The sequence below is a fragment of the Carex rostrata genome, chromosome 26, assembly GCF_964058835.1.
Source record: "Carex rostrata chromosome 26, lpCarRost1.2, whole genome shotgun sequence".
NCBI classification, from domain to species: Eukaryota; Viridiplantae; Streptophyta; class Magnoliopsida; order Poales; family Cyperaceae; genus Carex; species Carex rostrata.
Genome location: NC_135943.1, coordinates 5,948,666 through 5,972,251, shown reverse-complemented (window position 1 = coordinate 5,972,251; position 23,586 = coordinate 5,948,666). Strand labels below are relative to the sequence as shown.

General features: G+C 32.8%; 2 protein-coding genes across 3 annotated transcripts; one reads left to right on the top strand and one right to left on the bottom strand.

Moving 5' to 3' along the window:
* The first annotated feature begins 11,876 nt into the window (after positions 1–11,876).
* LOC144544139 (uncharacterized) lies at positions 11,877–13,014 on the top strand. The gene is made up of 3 exons (XM_078292543.1): positions 11,877–12,503; positions 12,604–12,668; positions 12,990–13,014. The coding sequence occupies exons 1-3, from the start codon at positions 11,877–11,879 to the stop codon at positions 13,012–13,014; spliced, it is 717 nt and encodes a 238-aa protein (XP_078148669.1).
* A 673-nt stretch (positions 13,015–13,687) lies between these two features.
* Positions 13,688–21,833, bottom strand: LOC144544071 (protein MICRORCHIDIA 6-like). 2 transcript variants are annotated; one of them, XM_078292484.1, is made up of 20 exons: positions 21,693–21,833; positions 20,159–20,631; positions 19,580–19,654; positions 19,291–19,325; positions 19,112–19,190; positions 18,710–18,799; positions 18,535–18,610; positions 17,115–17,193; positions 16,765–16,896; positions 16,409–16,507; positions 16,190–16,291; positions 15,836–15,982; positions 15,666–15,758; positions 15,526–15,577; positions 15,322–15,433; positions 15,000–15,235; positions 14,791–14,912; positions 14,188–14,255; positions 14,059–14,101; positions 13,688–13,948 (listed from the first exon to the last, which is right to left on the bottom strand). In XM_078292484.1, exons 2-20 carry the CDS (start codon positions 20,625–20,627, stop codon positions 13,847–13,849), a joined length of 2,211 nt encoding a protein of 736 aa, XP_078148610.1. In that variant the 5' UTR covers positions 20,628–20,631; positions 21,693–21,833; the 3' UTR covers positions 13,688–13,846. The 2 variants fall into 2 exon arrangements, with proteins under 2 accessions (XP_078148610.1, XP_078148611.1); XM_078292485.1 differs by having other exon boundaries at positions 20,159–20,634; positions 21,693–21,787.
* Between the last annotated feature and the right edge of the window lie 1,753 nt (positions 21,834–23,586).

Below are 23,586 nucleotides of genomic sequence, written 5' to 3'. Positions count from 1 at the left end.
ACACAAAGAGTATCTTTTGACTTAATACATATCGATCGTGCGATTGTAAACCGATTTCATCCGACCTCCGCCTAAAACATTAAGTTCTTTAATATTAGTGTGGATTTAATGCACACGAATCTTAAATCTTATTGAACGGTCCAGAAATATTACCTCAAAAGATTCCTTTTTGAGTTAATGCAGAGGATACGAATTCCTCTTGAACCTGGAATCCACCTGTTCGAGTGCGTATCCTCTGAGATATCTCAACTATTGCAATCGCCATCTTTTACTTGCCGACGTTACCGTACAGGCAAACTATATAAAATGATGATTTTTTTTTTTATATATATAGACCTAAACTTAAATATTTTTACGAGACAAATACGTTGAATTTTGTTTTTATGAAAAACAGTGTGGATCGGTGGAAGCAAAAGAGTATTTACTTCACACTGCATACAAAGTAAGTATAGTAAACTGGTGAACATAATTGATGGAGTTGTTTTTGAGTGAGTCTATGGTACTATGCATATCATGGGTTGTTACCGTGCTACGGCTCTATATTCGAGTTTTCAAATCTTAACAGTCGATCCGAACCGTTCATCTTGTTCTCCATATTAATATGTGTTTGGAGACCAAATTTTACATTTTTTGAAATTTTTTTACTATTTTTTTAGATATTTAGAAAATCACTTGATTTGAAAATTCTGGACCATCCAAAAACAGTGATTTTCAATAAATCTAAAAAAATAGTAAAGAAACTTAAAAAAATGTAAAATTTGGTCTCCAAACACATATTAATATGAAGAACAAGATGAACGGTTCGGATCGACCGTTAGGATTTGAAAACTCGAATATAGAGCCGTAGCACGGTGCCAAATCGTAATATGCATAGTACCTAGTGTTCTAATACTCGGGCGGGTACGGGTACCCCGGGTATACCCGACTCGGGTACGGGTACAACTCGGGTACGGGTATACTCGGGTAGAAGGGTATTCGGGTACGGGTATGGTGGGTATAGTTTTCAAAAACCATACCCTACCCGCCCTATACCCTTACCCGTGTACCCTTGATGGGTAAGGCGGGTACGGGTACGGGTAGGGCGGGTACGGGTATTTATTTATTTTTATTTTTTTTGCTGTTTTTTTTTCTGGTTTTTTTGTTTTTTTTGGTTTTTTTTGGTTTTTTTCTGGTTTTTTTCTGGTTTTTTCCTTTTTTTCTGGTTTTTTTTGTTGGTTTGGGGGGAAAAAAATCAGAATTTTTGAATTTTGAAATGGGATGAACAGTAACTCGGGTATACGGGTACGGGTACTCGGGTACGGGTTTAGTCGGGTACGGGTAAACTCGGGTAGGGTATGGTCGGGTATTGGTCCAAAATAACGGGTCCGGTCCGATTTTTGCCCGTACCCGCATACCCGAGTACCCGACCCATACCCGGGCTCGGGCACGGGTACCCTAGCTGGCGGGTACGGGCGGGTACGGGCGGGTATACCCTTAACGGGTTTTATTCATACACTAATAGTACCATAGACTCACTCGTTGTTTATTATAAAAACTAAGTTTAACTTGTTTGTTTCGTTGAAATATTTAAGTTTGATTTTATTTTAAAAAAAAAATCTAAAATGATCCCTAGTTCCCACTAATACGAATGTTCTCTTTAATGCGCGTAGAACAAACCGTATTATGATTTATATTTTCGTTTTTAAATTTTAAGTAGTGAATTTAAATTGTTGAATGTGATTTTTATGTAAAAATGTACTTTAAAATCAAATTTTGTTTTTTTTTAATATTTTATTATATTTTTAGATAAGCAGAAAATATAAGAAAAGTTCTCTCAAACTTTAAAACACGACGGAAAAATAATTTGTATCGCGTTCATAATTGAAAGCAGTAAAAGCGAAAGAGGCCACTTCAGTTTTCGTTATTTAGAGGCGGAAATTGCGAGAAAAAATAACGTCAAAAGAGTATAGATTTGACGAGAAATTATTTAAAAAAATACACAACTATCCTCTTTTTTTCTCTTTGATTTATTAAATTAGTATTTTAAAATAATTAAAAAATTTAGAGTTGGCAGCACTTTTGCAGTGATTTTCTATTTTTCTAGAAAGATAGTAAAAATAGTAAAAAATTATAAAAAATATAAATTTGATCTTCAAGTATTATTAAAATCATGTTGAAAAATTCAAATCAACTGTTTAGATTTTAAGAAAAATGAAGATATAAATTCACGGTATGACTTAGATCTGCACATTGCAAATTAGCATATCCTCACTCGAACTAATACTATAAGATGAGCAAAGCTAGGGTGTGATGTGTTCACTAAGATGATTTGGTGAGCACAATTCAAAAAGTATATCGAATCGGTTTCAAACGATAAATCCAAACCGTTGAAATCCATGCACTTCATAAGTGATGCATGTACATGTAAAATTTTAAAAGTTTCGAATTTATTTGCTAGAAGATCAAACGGTCAAAGAAATGATGAGAAAATGAATATATAAAACAACTTATAAAATAACTTATAAAAGATTGATATCTTTGACCGATTGACCTTGTAGCAAATGAATTCAAAACTTTCAAAATTTTATATTTACATGCATCACTCATGAAGTACATAAATTTCAACGGTTTAAATTTGTCATTTGAAACCAATCCGATATACTTTTAGAGTTGTACTCACCAAACTCTCTTGGTGAGCACATTGCTCCTATAAGATTTCATAAGGTCATGGAACATATCGTAATGGAATAGGGAAATAAGTCTGCTACGATCCTAACGGATTGTAGAGTTATACAATTCAAAATCCAACCTTTCATTTATTTTAAGATTCGTGCATAAGAAACAACTTATATAGAGAATCGTACAACTCAAAAAATAAAAGGTTCGATTTGAAATTGTAGAAACCCTACAATCCTTAGGATCGTAGCAAATTTATTTCCATGGAATAGATCGCAAGAAAAGAATTGAATCCCCACGCGGGATCCGACGAATTGGAGTCCGCGCGAACTCTCTTGATTGTCGTGATCTATTACATGCTTGGCGCTTCTAGCGAAGTCGCAACGTGGCAGGAAACAAATCTGCTCTGATTCTAAATCCACCCTTTCCATTTTTGGAATCTACCAATATCAAAAGCAGTTGTTGCTTTTTCGCACGAATCTCTAATAAAATGAATGGATGGATTTGAAATAACCGAGTCATTTTGGAATCACAGCAGATTTGTATCCAACGTGGCATTGTTTAGAATGATGAGAATGGTGTTGTCTGTTTGAACTATATTCCGACTTCCGAGTGTATGGAGAGTACGTATCCTCTGAGATATCTCAACTTTTGCGTGACCTACGTGTCCGGTGCCTATTCGGGAGTGATGTAGGGGTCAGTATTATGTGTGTTTTGAGATTCGTGTAGAACGTATTTAAACGGTTGAGATTTTCCATAAAGTCACGCAAAGTTTGAGATATCTCAGAGGATACGAATTCGTGTATGGATGCGTACACTTTCAAACAAAGACGATCGCTGCACGACTGCGAGTCTGTTTGACCGATTGTTTCTTATCACGCTAAAGAATAAATTAATTAAATATATAACTATGTCCATGCTTCAGTTTAAAATGATTTTTTTTTTATAAACCATAATTAGAAAAAAAAAATTATGAAACCCATATGAGAATACACTCGGTCCTGGCTTTTTATGAAACCAACGCTTCAGTGTTTACTTTTTTTTTTTTTTTACAAAAATTATAAAAATCGAAATGTCATTTCGGTCCCAGCTGTTTTCATAGATTGAGAAAAAAATACGTTGAAAAATTATAAAAATATGCGGGACCGAATTTTCATTTCGGTTCTTATAATTTTTGTAAAAAAAAAAAAAAGTAATCAGGTTGGTTTCATAAATTTTTTTTTCTAATTATGATTTATAAAAAAATTCGTTTAAAATGGTGGGGCTTATATACAATATACGTTCCAGTTTTTTTAAAATGTAGCACTGTCGATTATTTTCTTTTTACAGTTTGTGAGGGAAGATTTGTAATTTTTTTTTTCTCGAGGATATAAATAAAAATTTTGTAGGATTACAGAGACTTTCCAAGTCTAATTTCATTTTCCCTTTTATATTTTTGGAAAGAGAAAAGGGGTGAATATCAAGGTTTTAAATAGCGATTATAGCAATATAACTTTTAAGGTATGACGACAAATTATAGCGTAGCTATAGCACAAGCATAACTAGTTATTTATAATCATTATAAAAGAAGAGTGGTTAATAGCGTTATAGCTTTTGAGGTCTGAAAAAGTTATAACGCAGCTATTGTGTAGCAATAGTTAGCTATTTAAAACCCTAGTAAATATTGAATTGTCAAAAACAGGTGTATTAGCTTTGACAATTCAATTTATGTTTTTCTTTCAGAAAGAATCATGTGATCTTTAACGGTGGCTTACTATGTCGCTGAATATGTAAATTATGAGGCAATATTTCATGAACCGATTATCACGAGCTTTAAATTTTGCTTTTTAAAAAAAAAAATATTTATACCGAATGGTTTGATTTTTTTTTTTTTACAGGACCATTTTCTCTAATCAGCGAAACGACCCTTAATTGTTTCAATATTTCGAAAATTAATTGTTCTCGGTTCGGTTCAAAATTACCAAAACCATAAAATATATATATATATTGTGTATGTCATTGCACGTGTATATTATTCTTTTTAAAACAAATTTGAGATTAAATTTAGTACTTGATCAATCCGTTATTTGGGTTGATGTGGTCTGGAGAAAATGAGTAACGAACATTTGAAACTAAATTTGATTTTCAAATTAAACCTTATGAAATCGACGAATTAAATAATTTATCTTTCCCAAATAACTAAATCTTAACCGCTTGATCCAATACATGTACAGTACGATTGAAGAGGAGCCTTAACTTGTTACTAATAATTTATTACTGCCAGGTCAATAATTGTCATGGCATCATGATACTTCTATTTTTCCATATTAAATTGGAATAATTCCAAAAGGTTAAGATCAAAAGATGTAGCCATCCAGGCACCATTAAACAATAGTGTCTCACATCAGGTTGTCTTTTTTTTTTTTCAAAATCTTCGTAGAAATTGCAAAATCGTTAGAAGAAATTAAACTCTAAGCTTTTAGATAACCAATAATTTAGAATTAGATCACCTGTCCCTCTGTGAACACAAAATTTCTGCCGCTAAAGTCACTGTCAGATAGAGTCAGAATAAATTTTGACATTTAAATATTGAATATAATTTTATTTCAAATTTATTTTGAATCCATCCGATGACAATTTAGGAGCAGAAATTTTCTCCCCTTTTAGTTTCGGTTCCCAGTAATTTTTGGACATCTTTTAGCCTAAATATACTACCTTTCCTTTCTGACATCAGGTTGTCAGTATTGATTTGACGCAAGCACAGTAGCTAAAAAAGTATGACAGCTTCTTTAGGAAAAAAAAAGAAAAAGAAAATATGATAGCAGAGAAGAGGCTTGTCACGAGGCAACAAATGGCAATGTCATAATGGAGATTGCCTTTTGCGATTGTGGAAGAGATAACACACACAGCATGTGACTGTGAGACAGAAAAAACAAGGAAAAAAAAAAAGAAAGGAGAAAATCGCTACAATCCAATCCTTTTCCTAGCGGTGGATGGTGACCGTTTCATTTAGGGAAAATTAATAGCTTGTATTGATACCCTTCAACTGTTTAACCCTTTTCTTTTAAAATTAGTTACATAACTATCATAAGTTGAATGTGTGTTAAAATTATTGATATAATTTGAGTAAAGATAGGGTGTGATGTGTTCACTAAGATAGTTTGGTGAACACAGCTTCAAAAGTATATCGAATTGACTTCAAATGCTAAATTTAAAACCGTTGAAATCCATGTACTTCATAAGTTATGTATGTACATGCAAAATTTCAAAAGTTTCGAGTTTATTTGCTACAAGGTCAAAGTGGTCAAAGAAATGACAAAAATTGAATATATATAATAATTTATAAATTAACTTATAAAAAGTTTATTTTTTTGACCACTTGACCTTGTAGCAAATAAACTCAAAACATTCAAAATTTTGCATGTAAATACATTACTCGTGAAGTACATGGATTTCAACAGTTTGGATTCGACGTTTGAAGTCGATCTGATATGCTTTTGGAGTTGTGCTCACCAAACTCTCTTGATGAGCACATCACATCCTAGCTTTGCTCATATAATTTTCTAATGACCAATTTGTCATAGAAGAAAATTTAATTTACCACCATAAGAATTTACCCTTTTCTTACAATCTTTTTTAATTTTTTTTAACATTGTTTTTTTTTCTTTTTTCTTTTTTGAGAAGGAAAATGTAGCAGTGAACAGTCACAAGATTCGTGAATTGTATCCGAATAACTCATTTTTTGGGTGATACCGAATAGAACGCTGAATTATTCGGTTGACCGAACTTTGACCGAATTAAACCCAAATAATTCATGAATTTTATGAATTTTTTCTGAATTTTACGAATTATTCGAGAATTTTTCCCTGAATATTTTTCTTTTGCTCTCTTGCAGGACTGAGATTTCTGGCCTGAATAATTCTGAATCATTTTCAAATTATACCCGAATTAATCCCAAATTTTTAACTTCATCGAACCGAACCCAAATAATTCATTTGTCACTAGGGACTGTTCGACAGTACATGGTGGATTAAATAATAATCCGCGCTAAGGAGGGGTTGTTCGGTAAGCTAAAGGAAGGGGCAAAGGATTAAGATAGCTAAAGGAAGCTAAAGGAAGAGGGGAGGTGCCTTAAGGAAGGGGCAGGGGATTAAGATCCGGGCAAAAGGAGGCTAAAGGAGGTTATTTTAATCCGAGCTAAGGAACCGGTGTTCGGCAAAATTAAGCGGCTAAGAAAGCTAAATGTGATTCATTTAGCTTTAAGGAGGCTTAAGGAGACCCTTGCCGAACGGCACCTGTGGCAGTGGGACCCAAAAGAGATCGAATAAAAAAGCATGGGGATTGGGGGTTGACAAGGACTATGTTTGGAATCACATATCCGTGGTTATTAGCATAATAAAAATTCTTGCAAGGATATATATGCTAATATACATGCAAATAGCCGTCTTTCTTAGTTTAAAGGGACGGTGTACAGGTGATAACACATCCTTTTCTAATCAGGAGAAAGCCATGAAAGAAAACGAAAGGTAGAGAGAAATAAGACGCAAAGCTAAGGCGCATACAACAAAGTGATTTATTATATCTTAGCATAATTCAATTATTTATGTGCTCTTGGTTATACCAGATTCGACGTACCAAAACGTATTAAATAAATTGTAAATAGATATCCTATAAAATAAAATAAAAATTTAGAAACCATAAACAAAAAAATAAATTTTACTAAACCAACTTAATTGCTTTGTTTCAGTATTTTCACAGATTTCGAAAAAAAAATATGTTGAGAAATCGTGAAAATACCTCGAACCGAATTGTCATTTTGGTCTCGAAAAAAAAAAATTCGGATCGAAATAGCATTTCAGTTCTTATGATTTTTGTAAAAAAAAAAAATAATCATCTTGGTTTCATAATTTTTTTTTTTTAATTATGGTTTATAAGAAAAATTCTGTAAAATACTTCCACAAGTTCTTCAATTTGTGGATGATATAATTGTATCCCCTGAGGCTCGTGTAAAAACGAGTCTGGTTAGTATAATATCAGTGTCATTTAAGCCTATATAACACCAACTCTAAAACCTATCGAATCAACTTCAAACGGTGAATCCAAACTATTCAAACCGATCTACTTCATTAGTTATGCATTTACATGCAAATTTATAAATTTTCGAATTTATTTACTATCAAGTCAAATAGTCAAATGAGTGAGTTTTTAAGTTAATTTTAATACATTCATTTTTCAACATTTTTACCGTTTGATTTGATACTAAAATAACTCAAAAATATAAAAATTTGCATGTAAACTCATCACTCATAAAGTAAATCGATTTGAACGGTTTGGATTAATTATTTGAAGTCTATTCAACTAATTTTGAAGTTAGTGTCATATGACACTAATGTCATACTAGCCAGACTCTGTAAAAACACTATAGTGGTATTGGGAATCGGAGAACAATCCACACTCCCTACAATGTTTTAAAAATCGGTCTATTCGACCGAATATTCGTATTCAGTTGGAATCGAATAGAAAATGAGTATTTGGTCCAATATATAGTTTTGCATATTTGGCCGCATATTCGAATATTGGGCCACATATTTGGCCGAATTGAGATCAATATATAAATATTTCAGTATTTCATTTAGTATGAGTTGATGATCGATATTTTACAAGGTTCTAAATAGCGATTATAGCGACATAGCGGGGAGACCAAAAAAAAAGCTATTGCGAATAGCGTAGCTATAGCGTAAGCTATCACACATAGCGATTTTTTTCCTTTTCAAACTGTATATTCTATATTTCTACTAATTATCAACATAATCAATATTAGAGAATTGATGTAACAACTAAATGACAACTAATCTAAGTCTATACTTTTTATCAATTACGCAAATAAGAAGGAAAAAAAAATCTAAAAAGTAACATTATTTAATAGTTTATACTTCATTGTATTACATATTATAATAGACAAAGAGCAATTAATTTTCTAAGGTAAATGAAGTCAATATACATATTTAAACATTTTATAATTATAATAATAATCAAAATCAGCTTTCAATTGAAACGAACGATAATAATTTTACAAATGAATACTATAAAAAGAGTAATCAAAATGAAGAATTAGTATTTGAATATTTCTCGATATAGAATAATAGAATAAATCACAAATAAAAATAGAAGCATATAGTTTGGTTTAGTATACTTATCATAGAAGACCATGTAGCATTAGAAATAAGAATAGAAGTACAGAAGTCCATATAAATTGCAAAAAAAAATCATGTAGCATAGCGGTAGCTATAGCGGGTCTCATATAGCGGTAATAGCGGTCAGCTATTATAGCTATAGCGGTCGTAGCTGAGTTAGTGCAATTTTATCTCATAGCTTAGCGTTTATGATCCGGAAAAGCTATAGCATAGCTATAGCGCCACTATAGCTAGCTATTTAGAACCCTGATATTTTAACATTTCATCACCAATTTAACATGTACAGTTAATCATAAATACTTTATTTGTATACAAATTAGTATGAATTTTCATTTTAAAATATGCATATATAAATCTGAATAAAAATCCGTATATGCGGCCGCATACCGTATATGCTGTATGCGGTGACTTTCCAAATACCGCATAAGAATCGATTTTTAAACACTGCTCCCTATGACATCAATTATTTTAAGAGTTATATGACAATACATCTGTGAAACAGTGTGATCATAAAAAAAATTTTAACGGTTTCTTCTTCTTTCTTTTTATCAAAAAACTTGATAGCGGTTGCCAATATATTATGGCTTTTTCTTCATTAAGAACCTTAGTACAATATTATCCTTCTACCTTATCAGCGATGTCAATGGGTGCATACGGGTCGGATGGAAGCATTTTCATTCCCTTACCCGTTGTGATAATGAAAAAAAATATTTACCCTTATCTTACCGTACTCAATAAGCTAATAAAAAAAAAAATCTTATTTTTACCGTCTTTTCGAATACGGTACGAATCAGATAAACGGATAAAAAGTGTTATTGACATTCTGATTTGTGTTTAGACATTTTTTTTTTCAAAATAAGAAAAATGAATTTTACGTTTAGACAATGTTTACCCATGGGGGTTTGATAAAATATTTTTTAAAACAACAAAAAAGAAGACGAAAATTAATAATGAATCAAATAATTTGTATTATGTAAATTTAGTCAAGCACAAAGCTTTCATGTATCATGTATCATGTATCATCTTCATACAGATATATATCTCTCTATATATAGAGGAGGGATCCAATACCTCATTTTTTCATACCTCATCATACATCATATTTTATATCTTAGTTTTCAAAGTCCAAACTGTTGATCCGAACTGCTCAATATGATATTTATACCAAAATATGTCTGGGGATAAAATTTTATATTTTTTGAAATTTTTTTACTATTTTTTAATGTACAAAATCATTGTTTTTGGACCGTTCAAAAAATAGTGATTTTCTACTCATCTTTAAAAAATAAAAATAGTAAAAAAATTTCAAAAATTATAAAATTTCATCCCCAACCATATTTTAATATGGATATCATGTTGAACGGTTCGGATTGACAATTTAGACTTTGAAAATGAAGATATAGAATATGAGGTATGAAAGGCATAAGGCATTGGAACCCTCCTCATATAAATATCTATATTTAATTTTATTTTTAAAAATTATTTTATATGATAATGTGTAAGAAATGTTCTTTATCCGTATCTTTACTCGTTAATTTTTAACCCTTATTCGCACCCGATAGGCTAATAAAAACAAATCTTATTCTTACCCCTCTTTTTCTTTAATACGATACAGATCACATAAACATATAAAAGAATGTCGTTGACATCCCTATACCTTATGTATACTACTAAAAAGTCAATCAATGACTACTCTCTTCAAAGACACCGCTTAGAACATGTGTATTGGGATTTTTTTTTTCTAAGGTCATGTTTGGTTGTGGAGTAAGGAGTGGATTAAACTTCTTACTCCACATTTAATCCACCAAACAAGGAGTAAAATTGATGGAGTAAGTGGGAGTAATAATCCGGTTTAGCTTACTCCACCAAACATGATTAACTTACTCCACCTTAACTTGGAGTAAGCAATTTACTCCGAATTAAAGTTACTCCACAACCAAACATGACCTAAACATATCATAGATATGATCTGAGTCTAGAACACCAACACTAACAAAGTGCATTACGCTTCCTATTCTATTTTTTGAGTTGCAGCGTAATTTCTGATTAATTTGGAGTTCCACTTTTGAAAAAAAATTTCGTAACTTTATTTAATTTGGAGTCCCACTTTTATAATATTTAAAAAAAATTATTTTCCGGATTTTGTTCACATTTGGAATCCCACTTGTATTTGTTTTATTTTTATTTCTTTTGACTTGAGCTGTGTGATTATTTGACGTCTCGCAAGGACTCTAAATCATGAGGTTGCCTTCTTATTTTTAGAATTTCACATTGATATTTCTTATTTTTAATATATTTTTTATTTTTATTTCTTATGAATAAAAATTTCGGGATATATAGATATAGTTAAAAATATACCTATATCGAGATTTAAAAATATAATTAAATAAGTCAGAATTTCGGGTATGTTTGGATGTGGCGAGAATAGCGAGAATAGCGAGAACAGTGAGAATAGTGCTGTTCCGATTCATTCAAACATACTCAGGAACGGCGAGAATAGCGCTGTTCTCACTGTTCTCGCTATTCCTACAAAAAGTTGGAATAGCAAACGTACTCTCTCACATGTTCAATCGCTGTTCTCGTTATTCTAAATGTTCAATCCAAATAATATTCCGAATAGCTTTGAGTTAGCACTGTTCTTAAATAGTAGCTATTCTAGCTATTCTTAACCTACTATTAGTTGAGCTATACTTTGTTAAAAATTATGATAATAGTCAAGTAAATTTATAGGTCTTTGTGCAACATTTTTTTATTAATTATATCCATGACAATTAAATTCTCTGTTGGCTAATTATAGCCAAGGCATTTAATTTTAGATTTTTATATTGAAAACAATATTTTGACGTCTAGCTCACTGTAAATAAATTATTTACAGGATAGATATAGATCTAGATAAATATACATATATATATATATACCTATATCGAGATTAAATAATATAGTTAAATACATTATTAGAGCCCAAAAATCAGCCAACAAACCAAAAGATTGTACAGCTTTTTTTCTTTAGAGAAACAACATTGTCGAAGACCTTGCTTGGAGATGATCATGGAGAGGTTTGATTTACCATCTGAGGTTGAAACACCATATCTACTTATAGCATGCAATCACAACAATGTAAAAAGCAATCGTTTCACCCTCTACAATGCCTCAAACAAAATCCACTTTGAATTTGATGCACCATTCCTACATGAAAAGCTTTTCATTGGGTCTCAATATGGTTTTGTGGCTATCCTTGACCAGTACAGTGAGCCTTCTCTTTTCAATCCTCTCACCGGCGAAATCATCTCTCTCCCTTCCATTACCACCATTCACACAGTTCGACCCTGCCGCTCAGCCAACGATAATCTTGTGTCATACTTTTACCGTGTTTGTATTACTAATTCGGAATCTCCATTTGAGAGATATACATTTGAGCATTTCCGAGATATCATCTTGTTCGAAAAAATTATTATCTCCTCAAATCCTTCAATATCGTCTAGCGGTTTTGTTGCGGCCGCACTTATTGGTGCTAACCTGGCAATTGCAATGCCAGGGAAGGGTAGATGGAATATTCAGGACAACGAATGCTACATGGACATTATGTTCTGCCAAAATGGCACCCTCATCTGCTCGACTTATGAAGGTGCCATACATGAAATCAAATTTAAAAATGGTGATTTTTTTATCAAGGAGGTATCAGCGCCCTTTATTAAAAATTATCCGCAAAAGATTTATCTTTCAGAAAATTGTTGTGGTAATAAATTCCTAATTACAAGGAAGCTTGATGTTTTAGATACAACATTTACAACTGCGGTTAAGGTATATAGGTGCAATGAAGAAAGAAACATATGGGATCAGGTAAAGAGCTTGGATGGTCAAGCTTTTTTTTTAGGTACCAATGCGGCATTTTCGGTAAAGAAAGATGACATACGAGGCTAATTGAAGCCGGATACTATCTATTTTACCGATGATTGGTGGATTGTTGCATGTGATGAGATTAAGCGTAGTCCTCGAGATATCTGTGCTTACAGCTTGACGGATGATTCCATAGAGTTGTGTTGTTCATCAGAACATAGACAATGCACGTGGCCCTTTCCAATTTGGATTGAATTTAGAAATATGAATGGATTATTCAGTAAATAACACATTGTATATTTCTGTTTTCTTTGTTCTTTGAAGCTACCTGGCAGTATTCCTCCCGTAAGGATTCAATAATATATCTTTTAATTAATAAAATCAATTTCTTGTAATTACAATTTTATAATATTTTTTTAGAGTATTTGTCAACTTTAAGAATTAGTAGACGAGCGCGTTGATATGCAGATTGTAGAACATGCAATTTGAACTTGCGCTTCAAAAATTATGGCCAAGGTTGTGAGGTTTGACAATGGTGAAACGTGATCAAATGGAGTGAAGCGGTGTTGGCTTGGTCAACTAAATGCGAGAGAGGGAGTTACTTCGAAGATAAGCAATTAATTAAATTCCAAAAAAATATAAAATTTAATCTCCAAATATATTTTATTATAGAGATCACATCTAACAATTTGAACTTTAAAAATGTAAAAATAATTGTGATAACTTGTTGTAACTCAAAAATTGTTGTAACTTGATCCCTCCTCAATTTCTAGATCTATTAAATTTGTACCATTGAGTTTGTATCAACTTTTTTAGTATATATGTTGGTAGATGATCGCCTACTGACCGTCAAAAGGAAATTATAAATAAATATTTTTTTCCATGTAAACCCAAGCAAAATAGCAAGGTTACCAACATTCTGCGCATCAGTATCAGTATCAGTATCAAGGAGATTCAAAAAATTAACTTATCTAAATTAGGGAAATAGCCAAGTCAATATCTAGCATATTCACATTCTGCGCATCAGTATCAGTATCAGTATCAAGGAGATCCAAAAAATATACTTATCTAAATTAGGGAAATAGCCAAGTCAAGATTTAACATATTTACATTCTGCGCATCAGTATCAGGAGTCGAGAACCTTACACCCAAACTTTTCCTACATCCTATACTGGCTTGATCTAAAATCTTTGAATGCTCACATGATTAGAGAGTGCGAGTTGAGACAATAGGCCTCCGTATACTAGCTGAGCATTTTGTAATTCAAGTGTCAATAACTGTGCCTGTTTCCAAAAAAGAGGAAAAAATTAACAAAAAAAGGACGGGTTTAAAAAGGATTAACGCACATTAAAACAAGCGGTGTTCATATAAAACACCGGGAATTGATGGTTACCTTATGAGACAGTTCCTTCTCAGATGCTTCATACTCCGAACACCTACAGGATATATTAATTTTAGGCCATGCTCATTTAATAGCAATGCAAAGAAAAAGGAGGAAGTAGATAAAGGATAATATACTAACTGAGAACTTAGCTTCTTATTCTCACTGGCAAGGCACCTCAAGTGCTCCCTCTGCTCTTCCTCCATACCCTGTCCAAAAAAAAAAATAGTACAACGTATTAAATATTTCAACAGCATCTATGAAAAGTGAGTATAACTAGGGTGTTCCTAAGTTCACTAAGCCCCTTTGTGAACTCAACTCTAAAATATATCGGATTGATTTCAAACGACGAATCCAAACCATTGAAATCCTTCTACCTTACGAGTGATGTGTATACATGCAAAAAAAATTAAATTTTAAATTAACTTTGTATAGAGTCAAGTTGTCAAAAGTAGAAGATTTATAAATTAATTTTAATACATTCATTTTTTGGATGTATTTTGACCACTTGACTCTATACAAAGCTAATTTAAAATTTTAAAATTTGAACAAATGAAAACCAAGCACTTAATGGTTTAACTCAGACCAAACCCGAGTCGGTTTTGTCAACTTCGTATAACTGACCCCTCATTCCATGTAGTATAATCCTATTTCTACCATAACCTGTTACCAGTCTATATAATATGCAGTAAATTAAATAAATAACAACACTAATTCTGTTATATGTTAAAATATAAAATTTACCTGTGTAGCATGTGCAGCATGACTAGTTCTTTCTAAATCAGTTGAGAGTATAGCCCGTCTCTTAACTCTTGATGCCTCACTTGCATCCACAGCCCTCATCTCATTTCTTTTCCCAAAAAATACTGCTTTTCAAGACGATTAAAAGATGAATTCACTGCATCTACAAAAATGCCACTTAAAGCAAAAATAATTAGCATAGAAATGGCTACCTGGCTCAAAGAGATGTGAAAAATCATTACTCCCAGAGGAAGGAGAGCGGTTACTCAAAGGCTCACGTAAACCATGTCCGTGCAAAGGTTGTTCTGAATTTTCTCTGGGACCCCTTGAAAGAGAGGTTAACACTACTTCGTGCTCACCATTAGTAGAAGACGGCATGCTGCAGGTAGCACGTTTTGATGCAATATTTTTGCCTGACTTATACCCCACTAAATGGCAAAACAAATCCCTGCAAAGAATAACCACTTGAATTAGTCACTACAACTGATCACAAAAAGAAAGTTTTACGAAAAATAATAATGAAACTGGTAATACCAGTACTCCTTTGCCATGTCTCTAAGACGGATCTCTAACTTCTGAAAAAGAGCTGACTTCTCAAAGTCTTGCTTGTCATGTGTTGGCTTTATAAAATTTGCTTCTAGCACACCTACCATTATATACATGTAACAAGAATTTATATGACTTAAAAAACTCAAACATCAGATTCACAATTAAGGGATATATAGAATTGCTTCTTACCAGCTACACGTCTACATTTTCCATTAGAAATGTCCACAACTGGCATAAAAGGCTGAGGAAAGAATTATAATATTATTCATATATTAGAAATAGATAGACAACTGCATATGTTGAAAATCAAGGTTAATTTTTCATCATACCAAAATTAGCCGATTCTTGTGGTAGATACAAAAACCATGGACGTTGACATTTGGTGCACCTTTTAAGAAGCCAATTACAGTATTCACCTCGGCCTATTATTGCATAAATAGAGGAGTCAATATAAATCCATCAAGTTTGGCACATTAAACAAAAGAGAAAGGAAAACAACCGCAAAACCGCATCCGACTTGGGGTCTATATGCAATGCATTGACGATGCTCAAGGTCATTGATAAGATAATGATGGTCAACATCCCTTCCACGTATTACTATTCTGAAGCCCGGTGGCAAATGCAAATACAATATTGAAGCGTATACCTGTAAGAACAATATTTTTTAAGTAATTTTAAAATATTGTAGAGTTTTGGGTAAATTTGTTATTGTTAGTCATCTCTGCTGACAGAGTTGAAAACTGCATAATCAAATGATGGACCCCGCAAACATTATATGAGAAATTTCAACAGCCAGGCTAATTTGTTATTGTTCTCAAAGAAATTAACAAAAAATGACAAAAGAAGTGCTTACGCGAAGAGAGTAGCGGTATCGATTCGCTGTGTGCATTTGGTTTAAGAGCTTAACTGTTTTGTTAGTCGTTTCTGCTCTTGGCGAACCATTTATCATTATATCCTGTTTTGCTCAATGATTAATTTTTATTAAATTGAATAAGTGAACATCTCAAACTCCATCAGCATGCAGCAATAAATGCAGAAATAACACCCATCTTATCAAAACATAGTAAATTACCTGATCGTCAGATTTGATATCAAGTTCCATTTCTCCAGCATCATTCTGCCAAAGATTGAACACAATAATTCTTGTACCATGTACTCCTATGTCATCAAACTGCAAATCTCAACCCCAAAAAGACTATTGATGCAAGTACACTATTTTCACAAGATTCATTGGAATTTAAGTTACCAATACAACCAATATCAAACTAGAATCTTCAAACTCTTATAGAACATGCATCTACTACATGTTCAACATAGGTAGCATTAGAAAGGAAGCATTTGAAATTTATAAATTTATCAGTGCACATGTATAGTATGGACAGAAGTCTGTGTAAATAGAGCAATAAGAATAAATCAATAATACAATACCTGTTTTTGTAACTCCAATTCTGTTCCAAACGGGGACCAACTTAAAAGAATAGACAAGTTATAACAGAACTTCTCATCACTCCCACATAATCTTTCAAATCGACCGCAAGTAGCTTCAAACTCATAGTCAACCTGCATCAACAAAAACAATTTTGTCTGATGCCAAACAACAAATAACACTATAGCATCAACAAAAACAATTGTCTGATGCCAAACAACAAAAATCACTATAAGCATCAACACAAATAGTTTTGTTTTAAGCCAAACAACAAAAACCACAATAGTTCAAAAATAATTTTTATTTTCTTTTGAAAGTATAATTTAAAAGAAAATTATGGAGTTGGACTTACAGTGGGTACAATAATGTCCTCACAACCTAAATTTCTGAGTAATGTGTAAGATAGAAGCCCAACACTCTGTGTTAACCCCCTGTTTAAGCAATAATGCGTTTTTAACAACCCAATAATTAAAGGAAGAAATCATTTCATGTATTCTCTACAACATAGAAAAATGGCATATCTATTTTTATAAATTAAATTTATGGTATATTTCCTCTAAACATAAAAAATAGAACAATTATATTACTCCCCCCCATTCCATCCCCCCACCATCCCCCCACTCTATCTCTCTCCAAATTAGTTTGATCTCATTTCAATCTCGTTCGCATTTCTCACGATTTATGAAAAATTTTGCGAATCTAAAACCACGAACGTTTTCTACGTAATTTTCTCTTTCAAATGAGATCCATGATGACATACTTTCGGACAACTCGTTACAGAAGTATTTATCTCTCATCATCCAAGTATTTATATCTATACAGACATATGAAAATATTACTATCAATTATTATAAGTATTTATACTGACATATGAAAGTATTAATATCATGTATTATAAGTATTTATACTGACATATGAAAGTATTAATATCATGTATTATAAGTATTTATACTGACATATGAAAGTATTAGTATCAATTATTATAAGTATTTATACTGACATATGAAAGTATTAGTATTAATTATTATAAGTATTTATACTGACATATGAAAGTATTAATATCAATTATTATAAGTATTTATACTGACATATGAAAGTATTAATATCATGTATTATAAGTATTTATACTAACATATGAAAGTATTAATATCATGTATTATAAGTATTATATGCAAAAAAATACTTTCAAGTATAGATATAAATACTTACACGATGAGGGATAAATACTTCTGTAACGACTTGCTCGAAAGTATGTCATCATGGATCTCATTTGAAAGAGAAAATTACGTAGAAAACGTTCGTGGTTTTAGATTCGCAAAATTTCTCATAGATTGTGAGAAATGTGGACGAGATTGAAATGAGATAAAAAAAACCCACCTCTAAAAACGTGCATGGCCCCCCCATGTGATTTGAGATTCCCCCCACCCTCCATGAAAAAAATGTGCATGGTCCCCTAAATACTTTCGTACTTAGAGATAAATACTTTCGTTCTTAGAGATAAATACTTCTGTACGTAAGTATTAATACCTTATGAAAAAAAAATGACAGCTGGAGTTTTTTGGCATTTTGTGCGGGGTTAATTGCGGGGTGGGAGGTGTGGGGTTAATTATCAGCCTCCTAAAAAATATGGTATAAAACCTGCCTTCACAACTTTGCTTACAAGTACTTCCAAAGTAGCCCTCTTCTTTTCAATTTTTAGATCAACATAAATATTTATTAAATTACCCTTAACAATATTAATTTGTAATCAAATAATCAAAAGTTTTAGGGACCTCTCTTTCAGACTGCGGCTGAAAACAATGACATCAGCTCCAAGCCTCATACTGCTGGTTTTGAAACCATTTCCATCTGAATTGTTACATTGTATCTAAACCAGTTAATTTAAAAAAAAAATGATAGCATCATAAGAAATGGTATTACAAAAAGGAAATTTTGGAGTTTACATACATTGCCCAATTGACGAACCAGAGCATTTATTCGAATATCCAAAGCCCATGCATCGCCTCAGAGAATCTGGTCCCATACCACCTCCATCATCTATTTTAAAAATAATAGTTGAATATTGAGTTCATACAATAATAGGCTAAATTATTGGGAGTTCATTAACTACGACCTATGTCATGAAACGATAGCTCAAATTTCATTTCTCCCTCAACTAATTATTTTGGAGATGTGGAAGGAGACAACGAATGCAAAAAAAAACAGAGGGGGGGGGGGGATTGAAAACCCTTATGGAAGGGATATAAAGTGAAAATTGAGGATGAATTTGTGACATATGTATCAGTTTAGTGAGTTTCTCAGAGGTTCACACTTGAAAATAAAATGAAATGAAAAAAGTTACATGATTACCTTGAATTAATAAGCAGCAGCTTCCGTCCTTGGGATTTATTATGTTATCGACTTTCACAAAAGTAGCCCCGTTTACCACCTTTTTGACAAGTTAAAGTTGAAAAGGTCAAAGACAAATGACAGGTGAACTCAAGTAAACGTTAATTTACCAATATGAAAAACTTTGAATAGAGAAAAACCTCGTCAATTGCATTATCAAGCAGTTCTGCTATAGCTGAAATACAGGAAAAAAATCACCAATAAATATGAGAAGTAAAATTGAAGCATTTTGTCAAATTCAGGAGATGCATACTTTCAAAATTCTTGAGCCAGAATCTAGATCTAGTCCTAGCAACAGCAAAATTTAATAAAAACAACATATATATACCAGGAATAAGTAATGGATAGGCTATCCAAACCAAAAGAAGAGATAATCAACAAGTTACAAAAGAACATTACTGAAAAAAGAAAATATAAAGTGAGGTTAACCTCCAAAAGCCCATTTGTGTGAGGTGGCATTTGAGTGGAGAAATTTGGGGTGGATACGCATGCGATTATGCCCACCTGCTTATAAGATAGATTAAGAAAAGTCAAAAAGACTATATCAAAGTACTATACATATATATATATATATATATATATATATATATGAAATTCTAATCTTACTACAAGGTGGTAGTAACTGGTCAGAGTTGCCACTGGTCCAAGCAATACAGACCCAGACCTAACCCATGAACGTACCAATTGTCAATATGGTCAGGTGGGTTTGGACCCAATGTAGCAGTACCAATTGTCAATTTGGCTGGTTTTAGTATACTTGTTGCATTTCCATCAACTTCTTGATATACCATTGGTTTATGGGAAGTTCACTGTTTTACTTTTAATAAAAGATCAAAACCAACCACAAAGATTGAGGACTCATCCTGTAGGTCCATAAATCCTGACCCGTAAATGGCCCACTGACCCATGAGACAGGCTTTAGACGGTCCCCATTCATCAGTGAGACTAGTAAGTTGACTATCAGGACCAACTCAGCAAGTATTATGATAAATAAGAAGTGATACCTACCCAGTAAAGCTGCACTATAATTCAACGAAGGCGTATAGTCTCCAGCTTTCCAGAACTGCCGGCACAGCGTCTTAGGTCCACTTGCAGAAGGACGGATTGGCCCACTTGCAGAGGGATGATGGGACCCACTTGCAGAGGAATGGTGGGACCCACTTGCAGAGGAATGGTGGGACCCACTTGCAGAGGAATGACAGGGCCCACCTAGAGAGGAATCGTAGGGCCCACTTGCAAAGGAATGGCCGGGCTCACTTGCAGAGAGATGGCAGTGCCTAATGGCGGGCAAATGGTGAAGACCGGGTTCTTGGAAATTATGGGTTTCTCCACTCCCAACAATAAACCCTGGTGCAATTCCAGCAATTTCTCCAGACATGGGGAGGATATTTGCAATTTCACACCCTGTACTTGCTGGATTAAATTGCAGTGCAATACGATCAATGGATTGGAGAAATTTCATGCTGTTATTGTCCATTCCTCTGCTGAAATGAATTCAAAGGAACTTAGAAACTGACACAGCACAATGGAGCTTATAATGTATGTTGACATGCAGACAGCATGTTTGCTTATGGAGTTGAAATTTTCATGCATTTGGTGTGCGTAAACATTGAAGCCTTCTTTGTAGAATGTGCCCCACAAACAACTGCGTGGCAGAAAGGAGTCCATATCCTCTGAGGTAATAAAATATTTCTATTTATATCTGAACTGTCCAATCAGAATCTGGCCCCTGTAATAATCATGCTGATTCTGATCGGACGGTCCGGATCTAAACAGAAATATTATGTTACCTTAATTGATATGAATTCAAGATAGGGGAGGAGAGACGCGAGAGAGTTCACCTCCTCAACATCCTGAATTGGGGTAAACAAAACAAAATTGCTAAGTTTATACACGCAACTCACCTCCGCGCCTTTCCACACTCAAAATTTTCAGTTATAGAGCAAGTAACCGACGTCCGGGCCCTTCCACCCTCAAAATTTTCAGTTATGGAGCAAGTAACCGACATCGGTCAGGTGAGATTAGGCTCTTGCTTCACTTCCCTCCCCTTCCTTTCCTTTCATTTAATAAAGGCATTGTGGAGCACAGTCATCAAGGGTTTATTTCACATAACAATGAAATGAAGGATAAAATTCTTAAACCCTAGCAATCCCTTGATGAAACTTCCCCCAAAGAAAGTATTAACATTTCTTCAATCAGAGACTATATTGGTTTATTACATGTTTAACAATGGCTTGTCACTATAAAAAAGCATTACAACTACCTTAGCAACCAATAATTGATGATCTAAGATGTTTTATGGAAAAAAAAAAAAGGATAATTTAAGATGTTACCAAAGTTGATAAAAACATAGAGAGATGAACGACAAATAGAAAAATTTATCTCCTTATATGACCAACCAATCTTTCTGAAAAGTACCAACAAAATTATTAACAACAATTACTAGGAAGGGAAAACAAATAAAAAAAAATAATGATGAACATAGTTCAATGGAAAGGGTAAAATTGAGTGCCACAAACAAAAGAAAATAAACCGCACGCACCATTTTCAGGCAAAATCGAGCATTGGCCTTCCATTTTTCTTGAAAATTGCTCAAGATCTTTGGAAATAATAAGAAAAAGATCCCTTCTTTTTGCTATGGATGAATGAAAAAGATCACACTTTTTGTTCTTGGGTGAAGGTGAAAGAGTAAAGTGCTCAATCCAAGTTATATAGTGGGTCCCATTTGTACGGAGAAGGTGAAAGGGTAAAGTGCTCAACCCGAGTTATATAGTGGGTCCCATTTGTACGGAGAAGGTGAAAGAGTATAGTGCAAGGAACCGAGTTATATAGTGGGTTCCATTTGTACGGAGAAATCGACAAAAGTCTCCGGCAAAATTAACAGGCGCTCGTCTAGGGGTGCAAACGGATCGGATGGTGGTAAAACCATATCCGTATCCGTTTCTATTTTTCGGATACGGATATGGATCGGATATTAGACTGATACGAATACGGATCGGATATTAATCGGATTCGGATACGGATATCCATTTTTTATAATAGTAAATAACATAATTTTTTTCATAATTCATATTAAATTATATAATATATATCTACTATTTGGATACGGATAATTAAAATTCAAAACCATATCCGTATCCGTATCCGCACGGATATTCGGATATCGGATATCCGTATTAAATTTTTGGATACAGAGTCGGATACGATCAGATAATATCTAACCCGTTTGCACCCCTACGCTCGTCACCCCATCTTTGCCGAACTTATTATTTTTATTTTGAGAGAAGTTAATGCATAATTGTTGAAAATCAGAAAGATGTTTCAAGTATCTTCATTCTTATATTAAGCAAGTAGATATCCTGATCTATCAACAGTTATGGTTAAAAGATAAAATTTTAAATTTAATAGCAATCCTTCAATTAAATAATTTATTTCTTTTTGATTAAATGCATCTGTTTTATGTATAAAAATCTAAATTTAGTTAATAATATACTCGCCACATGTACTACCACACAATATGTTACAATTAAAATTGAACATAGATTTGTACTATTTTTCTCTGTTTATTTCCTTATTTCTCCTTTTGTTTTCTTATTTCTCATTCAGTCATTCTTTAATTGAGCAGACTCTGCCTTTTAACAATATATTTTTCTCTTTTCAAATTTTTCTTGTTTTCTTATTTCTCCTCCTTTGTTTTTATACATACCAATCACCTTGACTTTTATACTAATTATATTCATTTATGTTAACAGACTTTCAAGAAAAAAAATATCTCATGCACATAAAAAGATTGACTGGGAGCAATTATCAAGTTTCACGTAACAAATAAAATCTTTATGTTATGTCTAAATTAATTGCTTTAGGAAAAAAAATATCTCACATGTATATTTCTCTTCGTGAGAACTTCGTTTTCGTACCAAACCATTATACTAATTATATTTATTTATGTTAACAGATTCTCAAGACAAAACCATCATTTATGTTAAATTTGAGGCGATTCAGTTTTTAATGACGAGAAATATATTTCCTTATTTCTCCTACACTCAATTGTGCAAACAATAGAAATATAATTCCTTATTCTCCTTCTTTTTATATTTCCTTATTTCTCCTACACTCAATTGTGCAAACAATAGAAATATAATTCCTTATTCTCCTTCTTTAATTGTGCATAATGAAAATCGGAACCGAATCCTCTGCCCACCTATGGGCAGGAAAATCCTGCCAACTATTGAGTTTAGCCAATCTCTGCTTGACACGTGGCTACTATCTTTCATCTCATTAATGAGGATTAAAAAAATAACTTTCCAAATTAATTAATTAACGAGAATATTTCCTCTTTCCTTTGTCTTTTCACCTTCCATTTCAAAATTAATTAAAAAATAACTTTACTGTTTTTCTTCTTATACTCAGTTACTGCAGGTTAACTCAAAATCTTT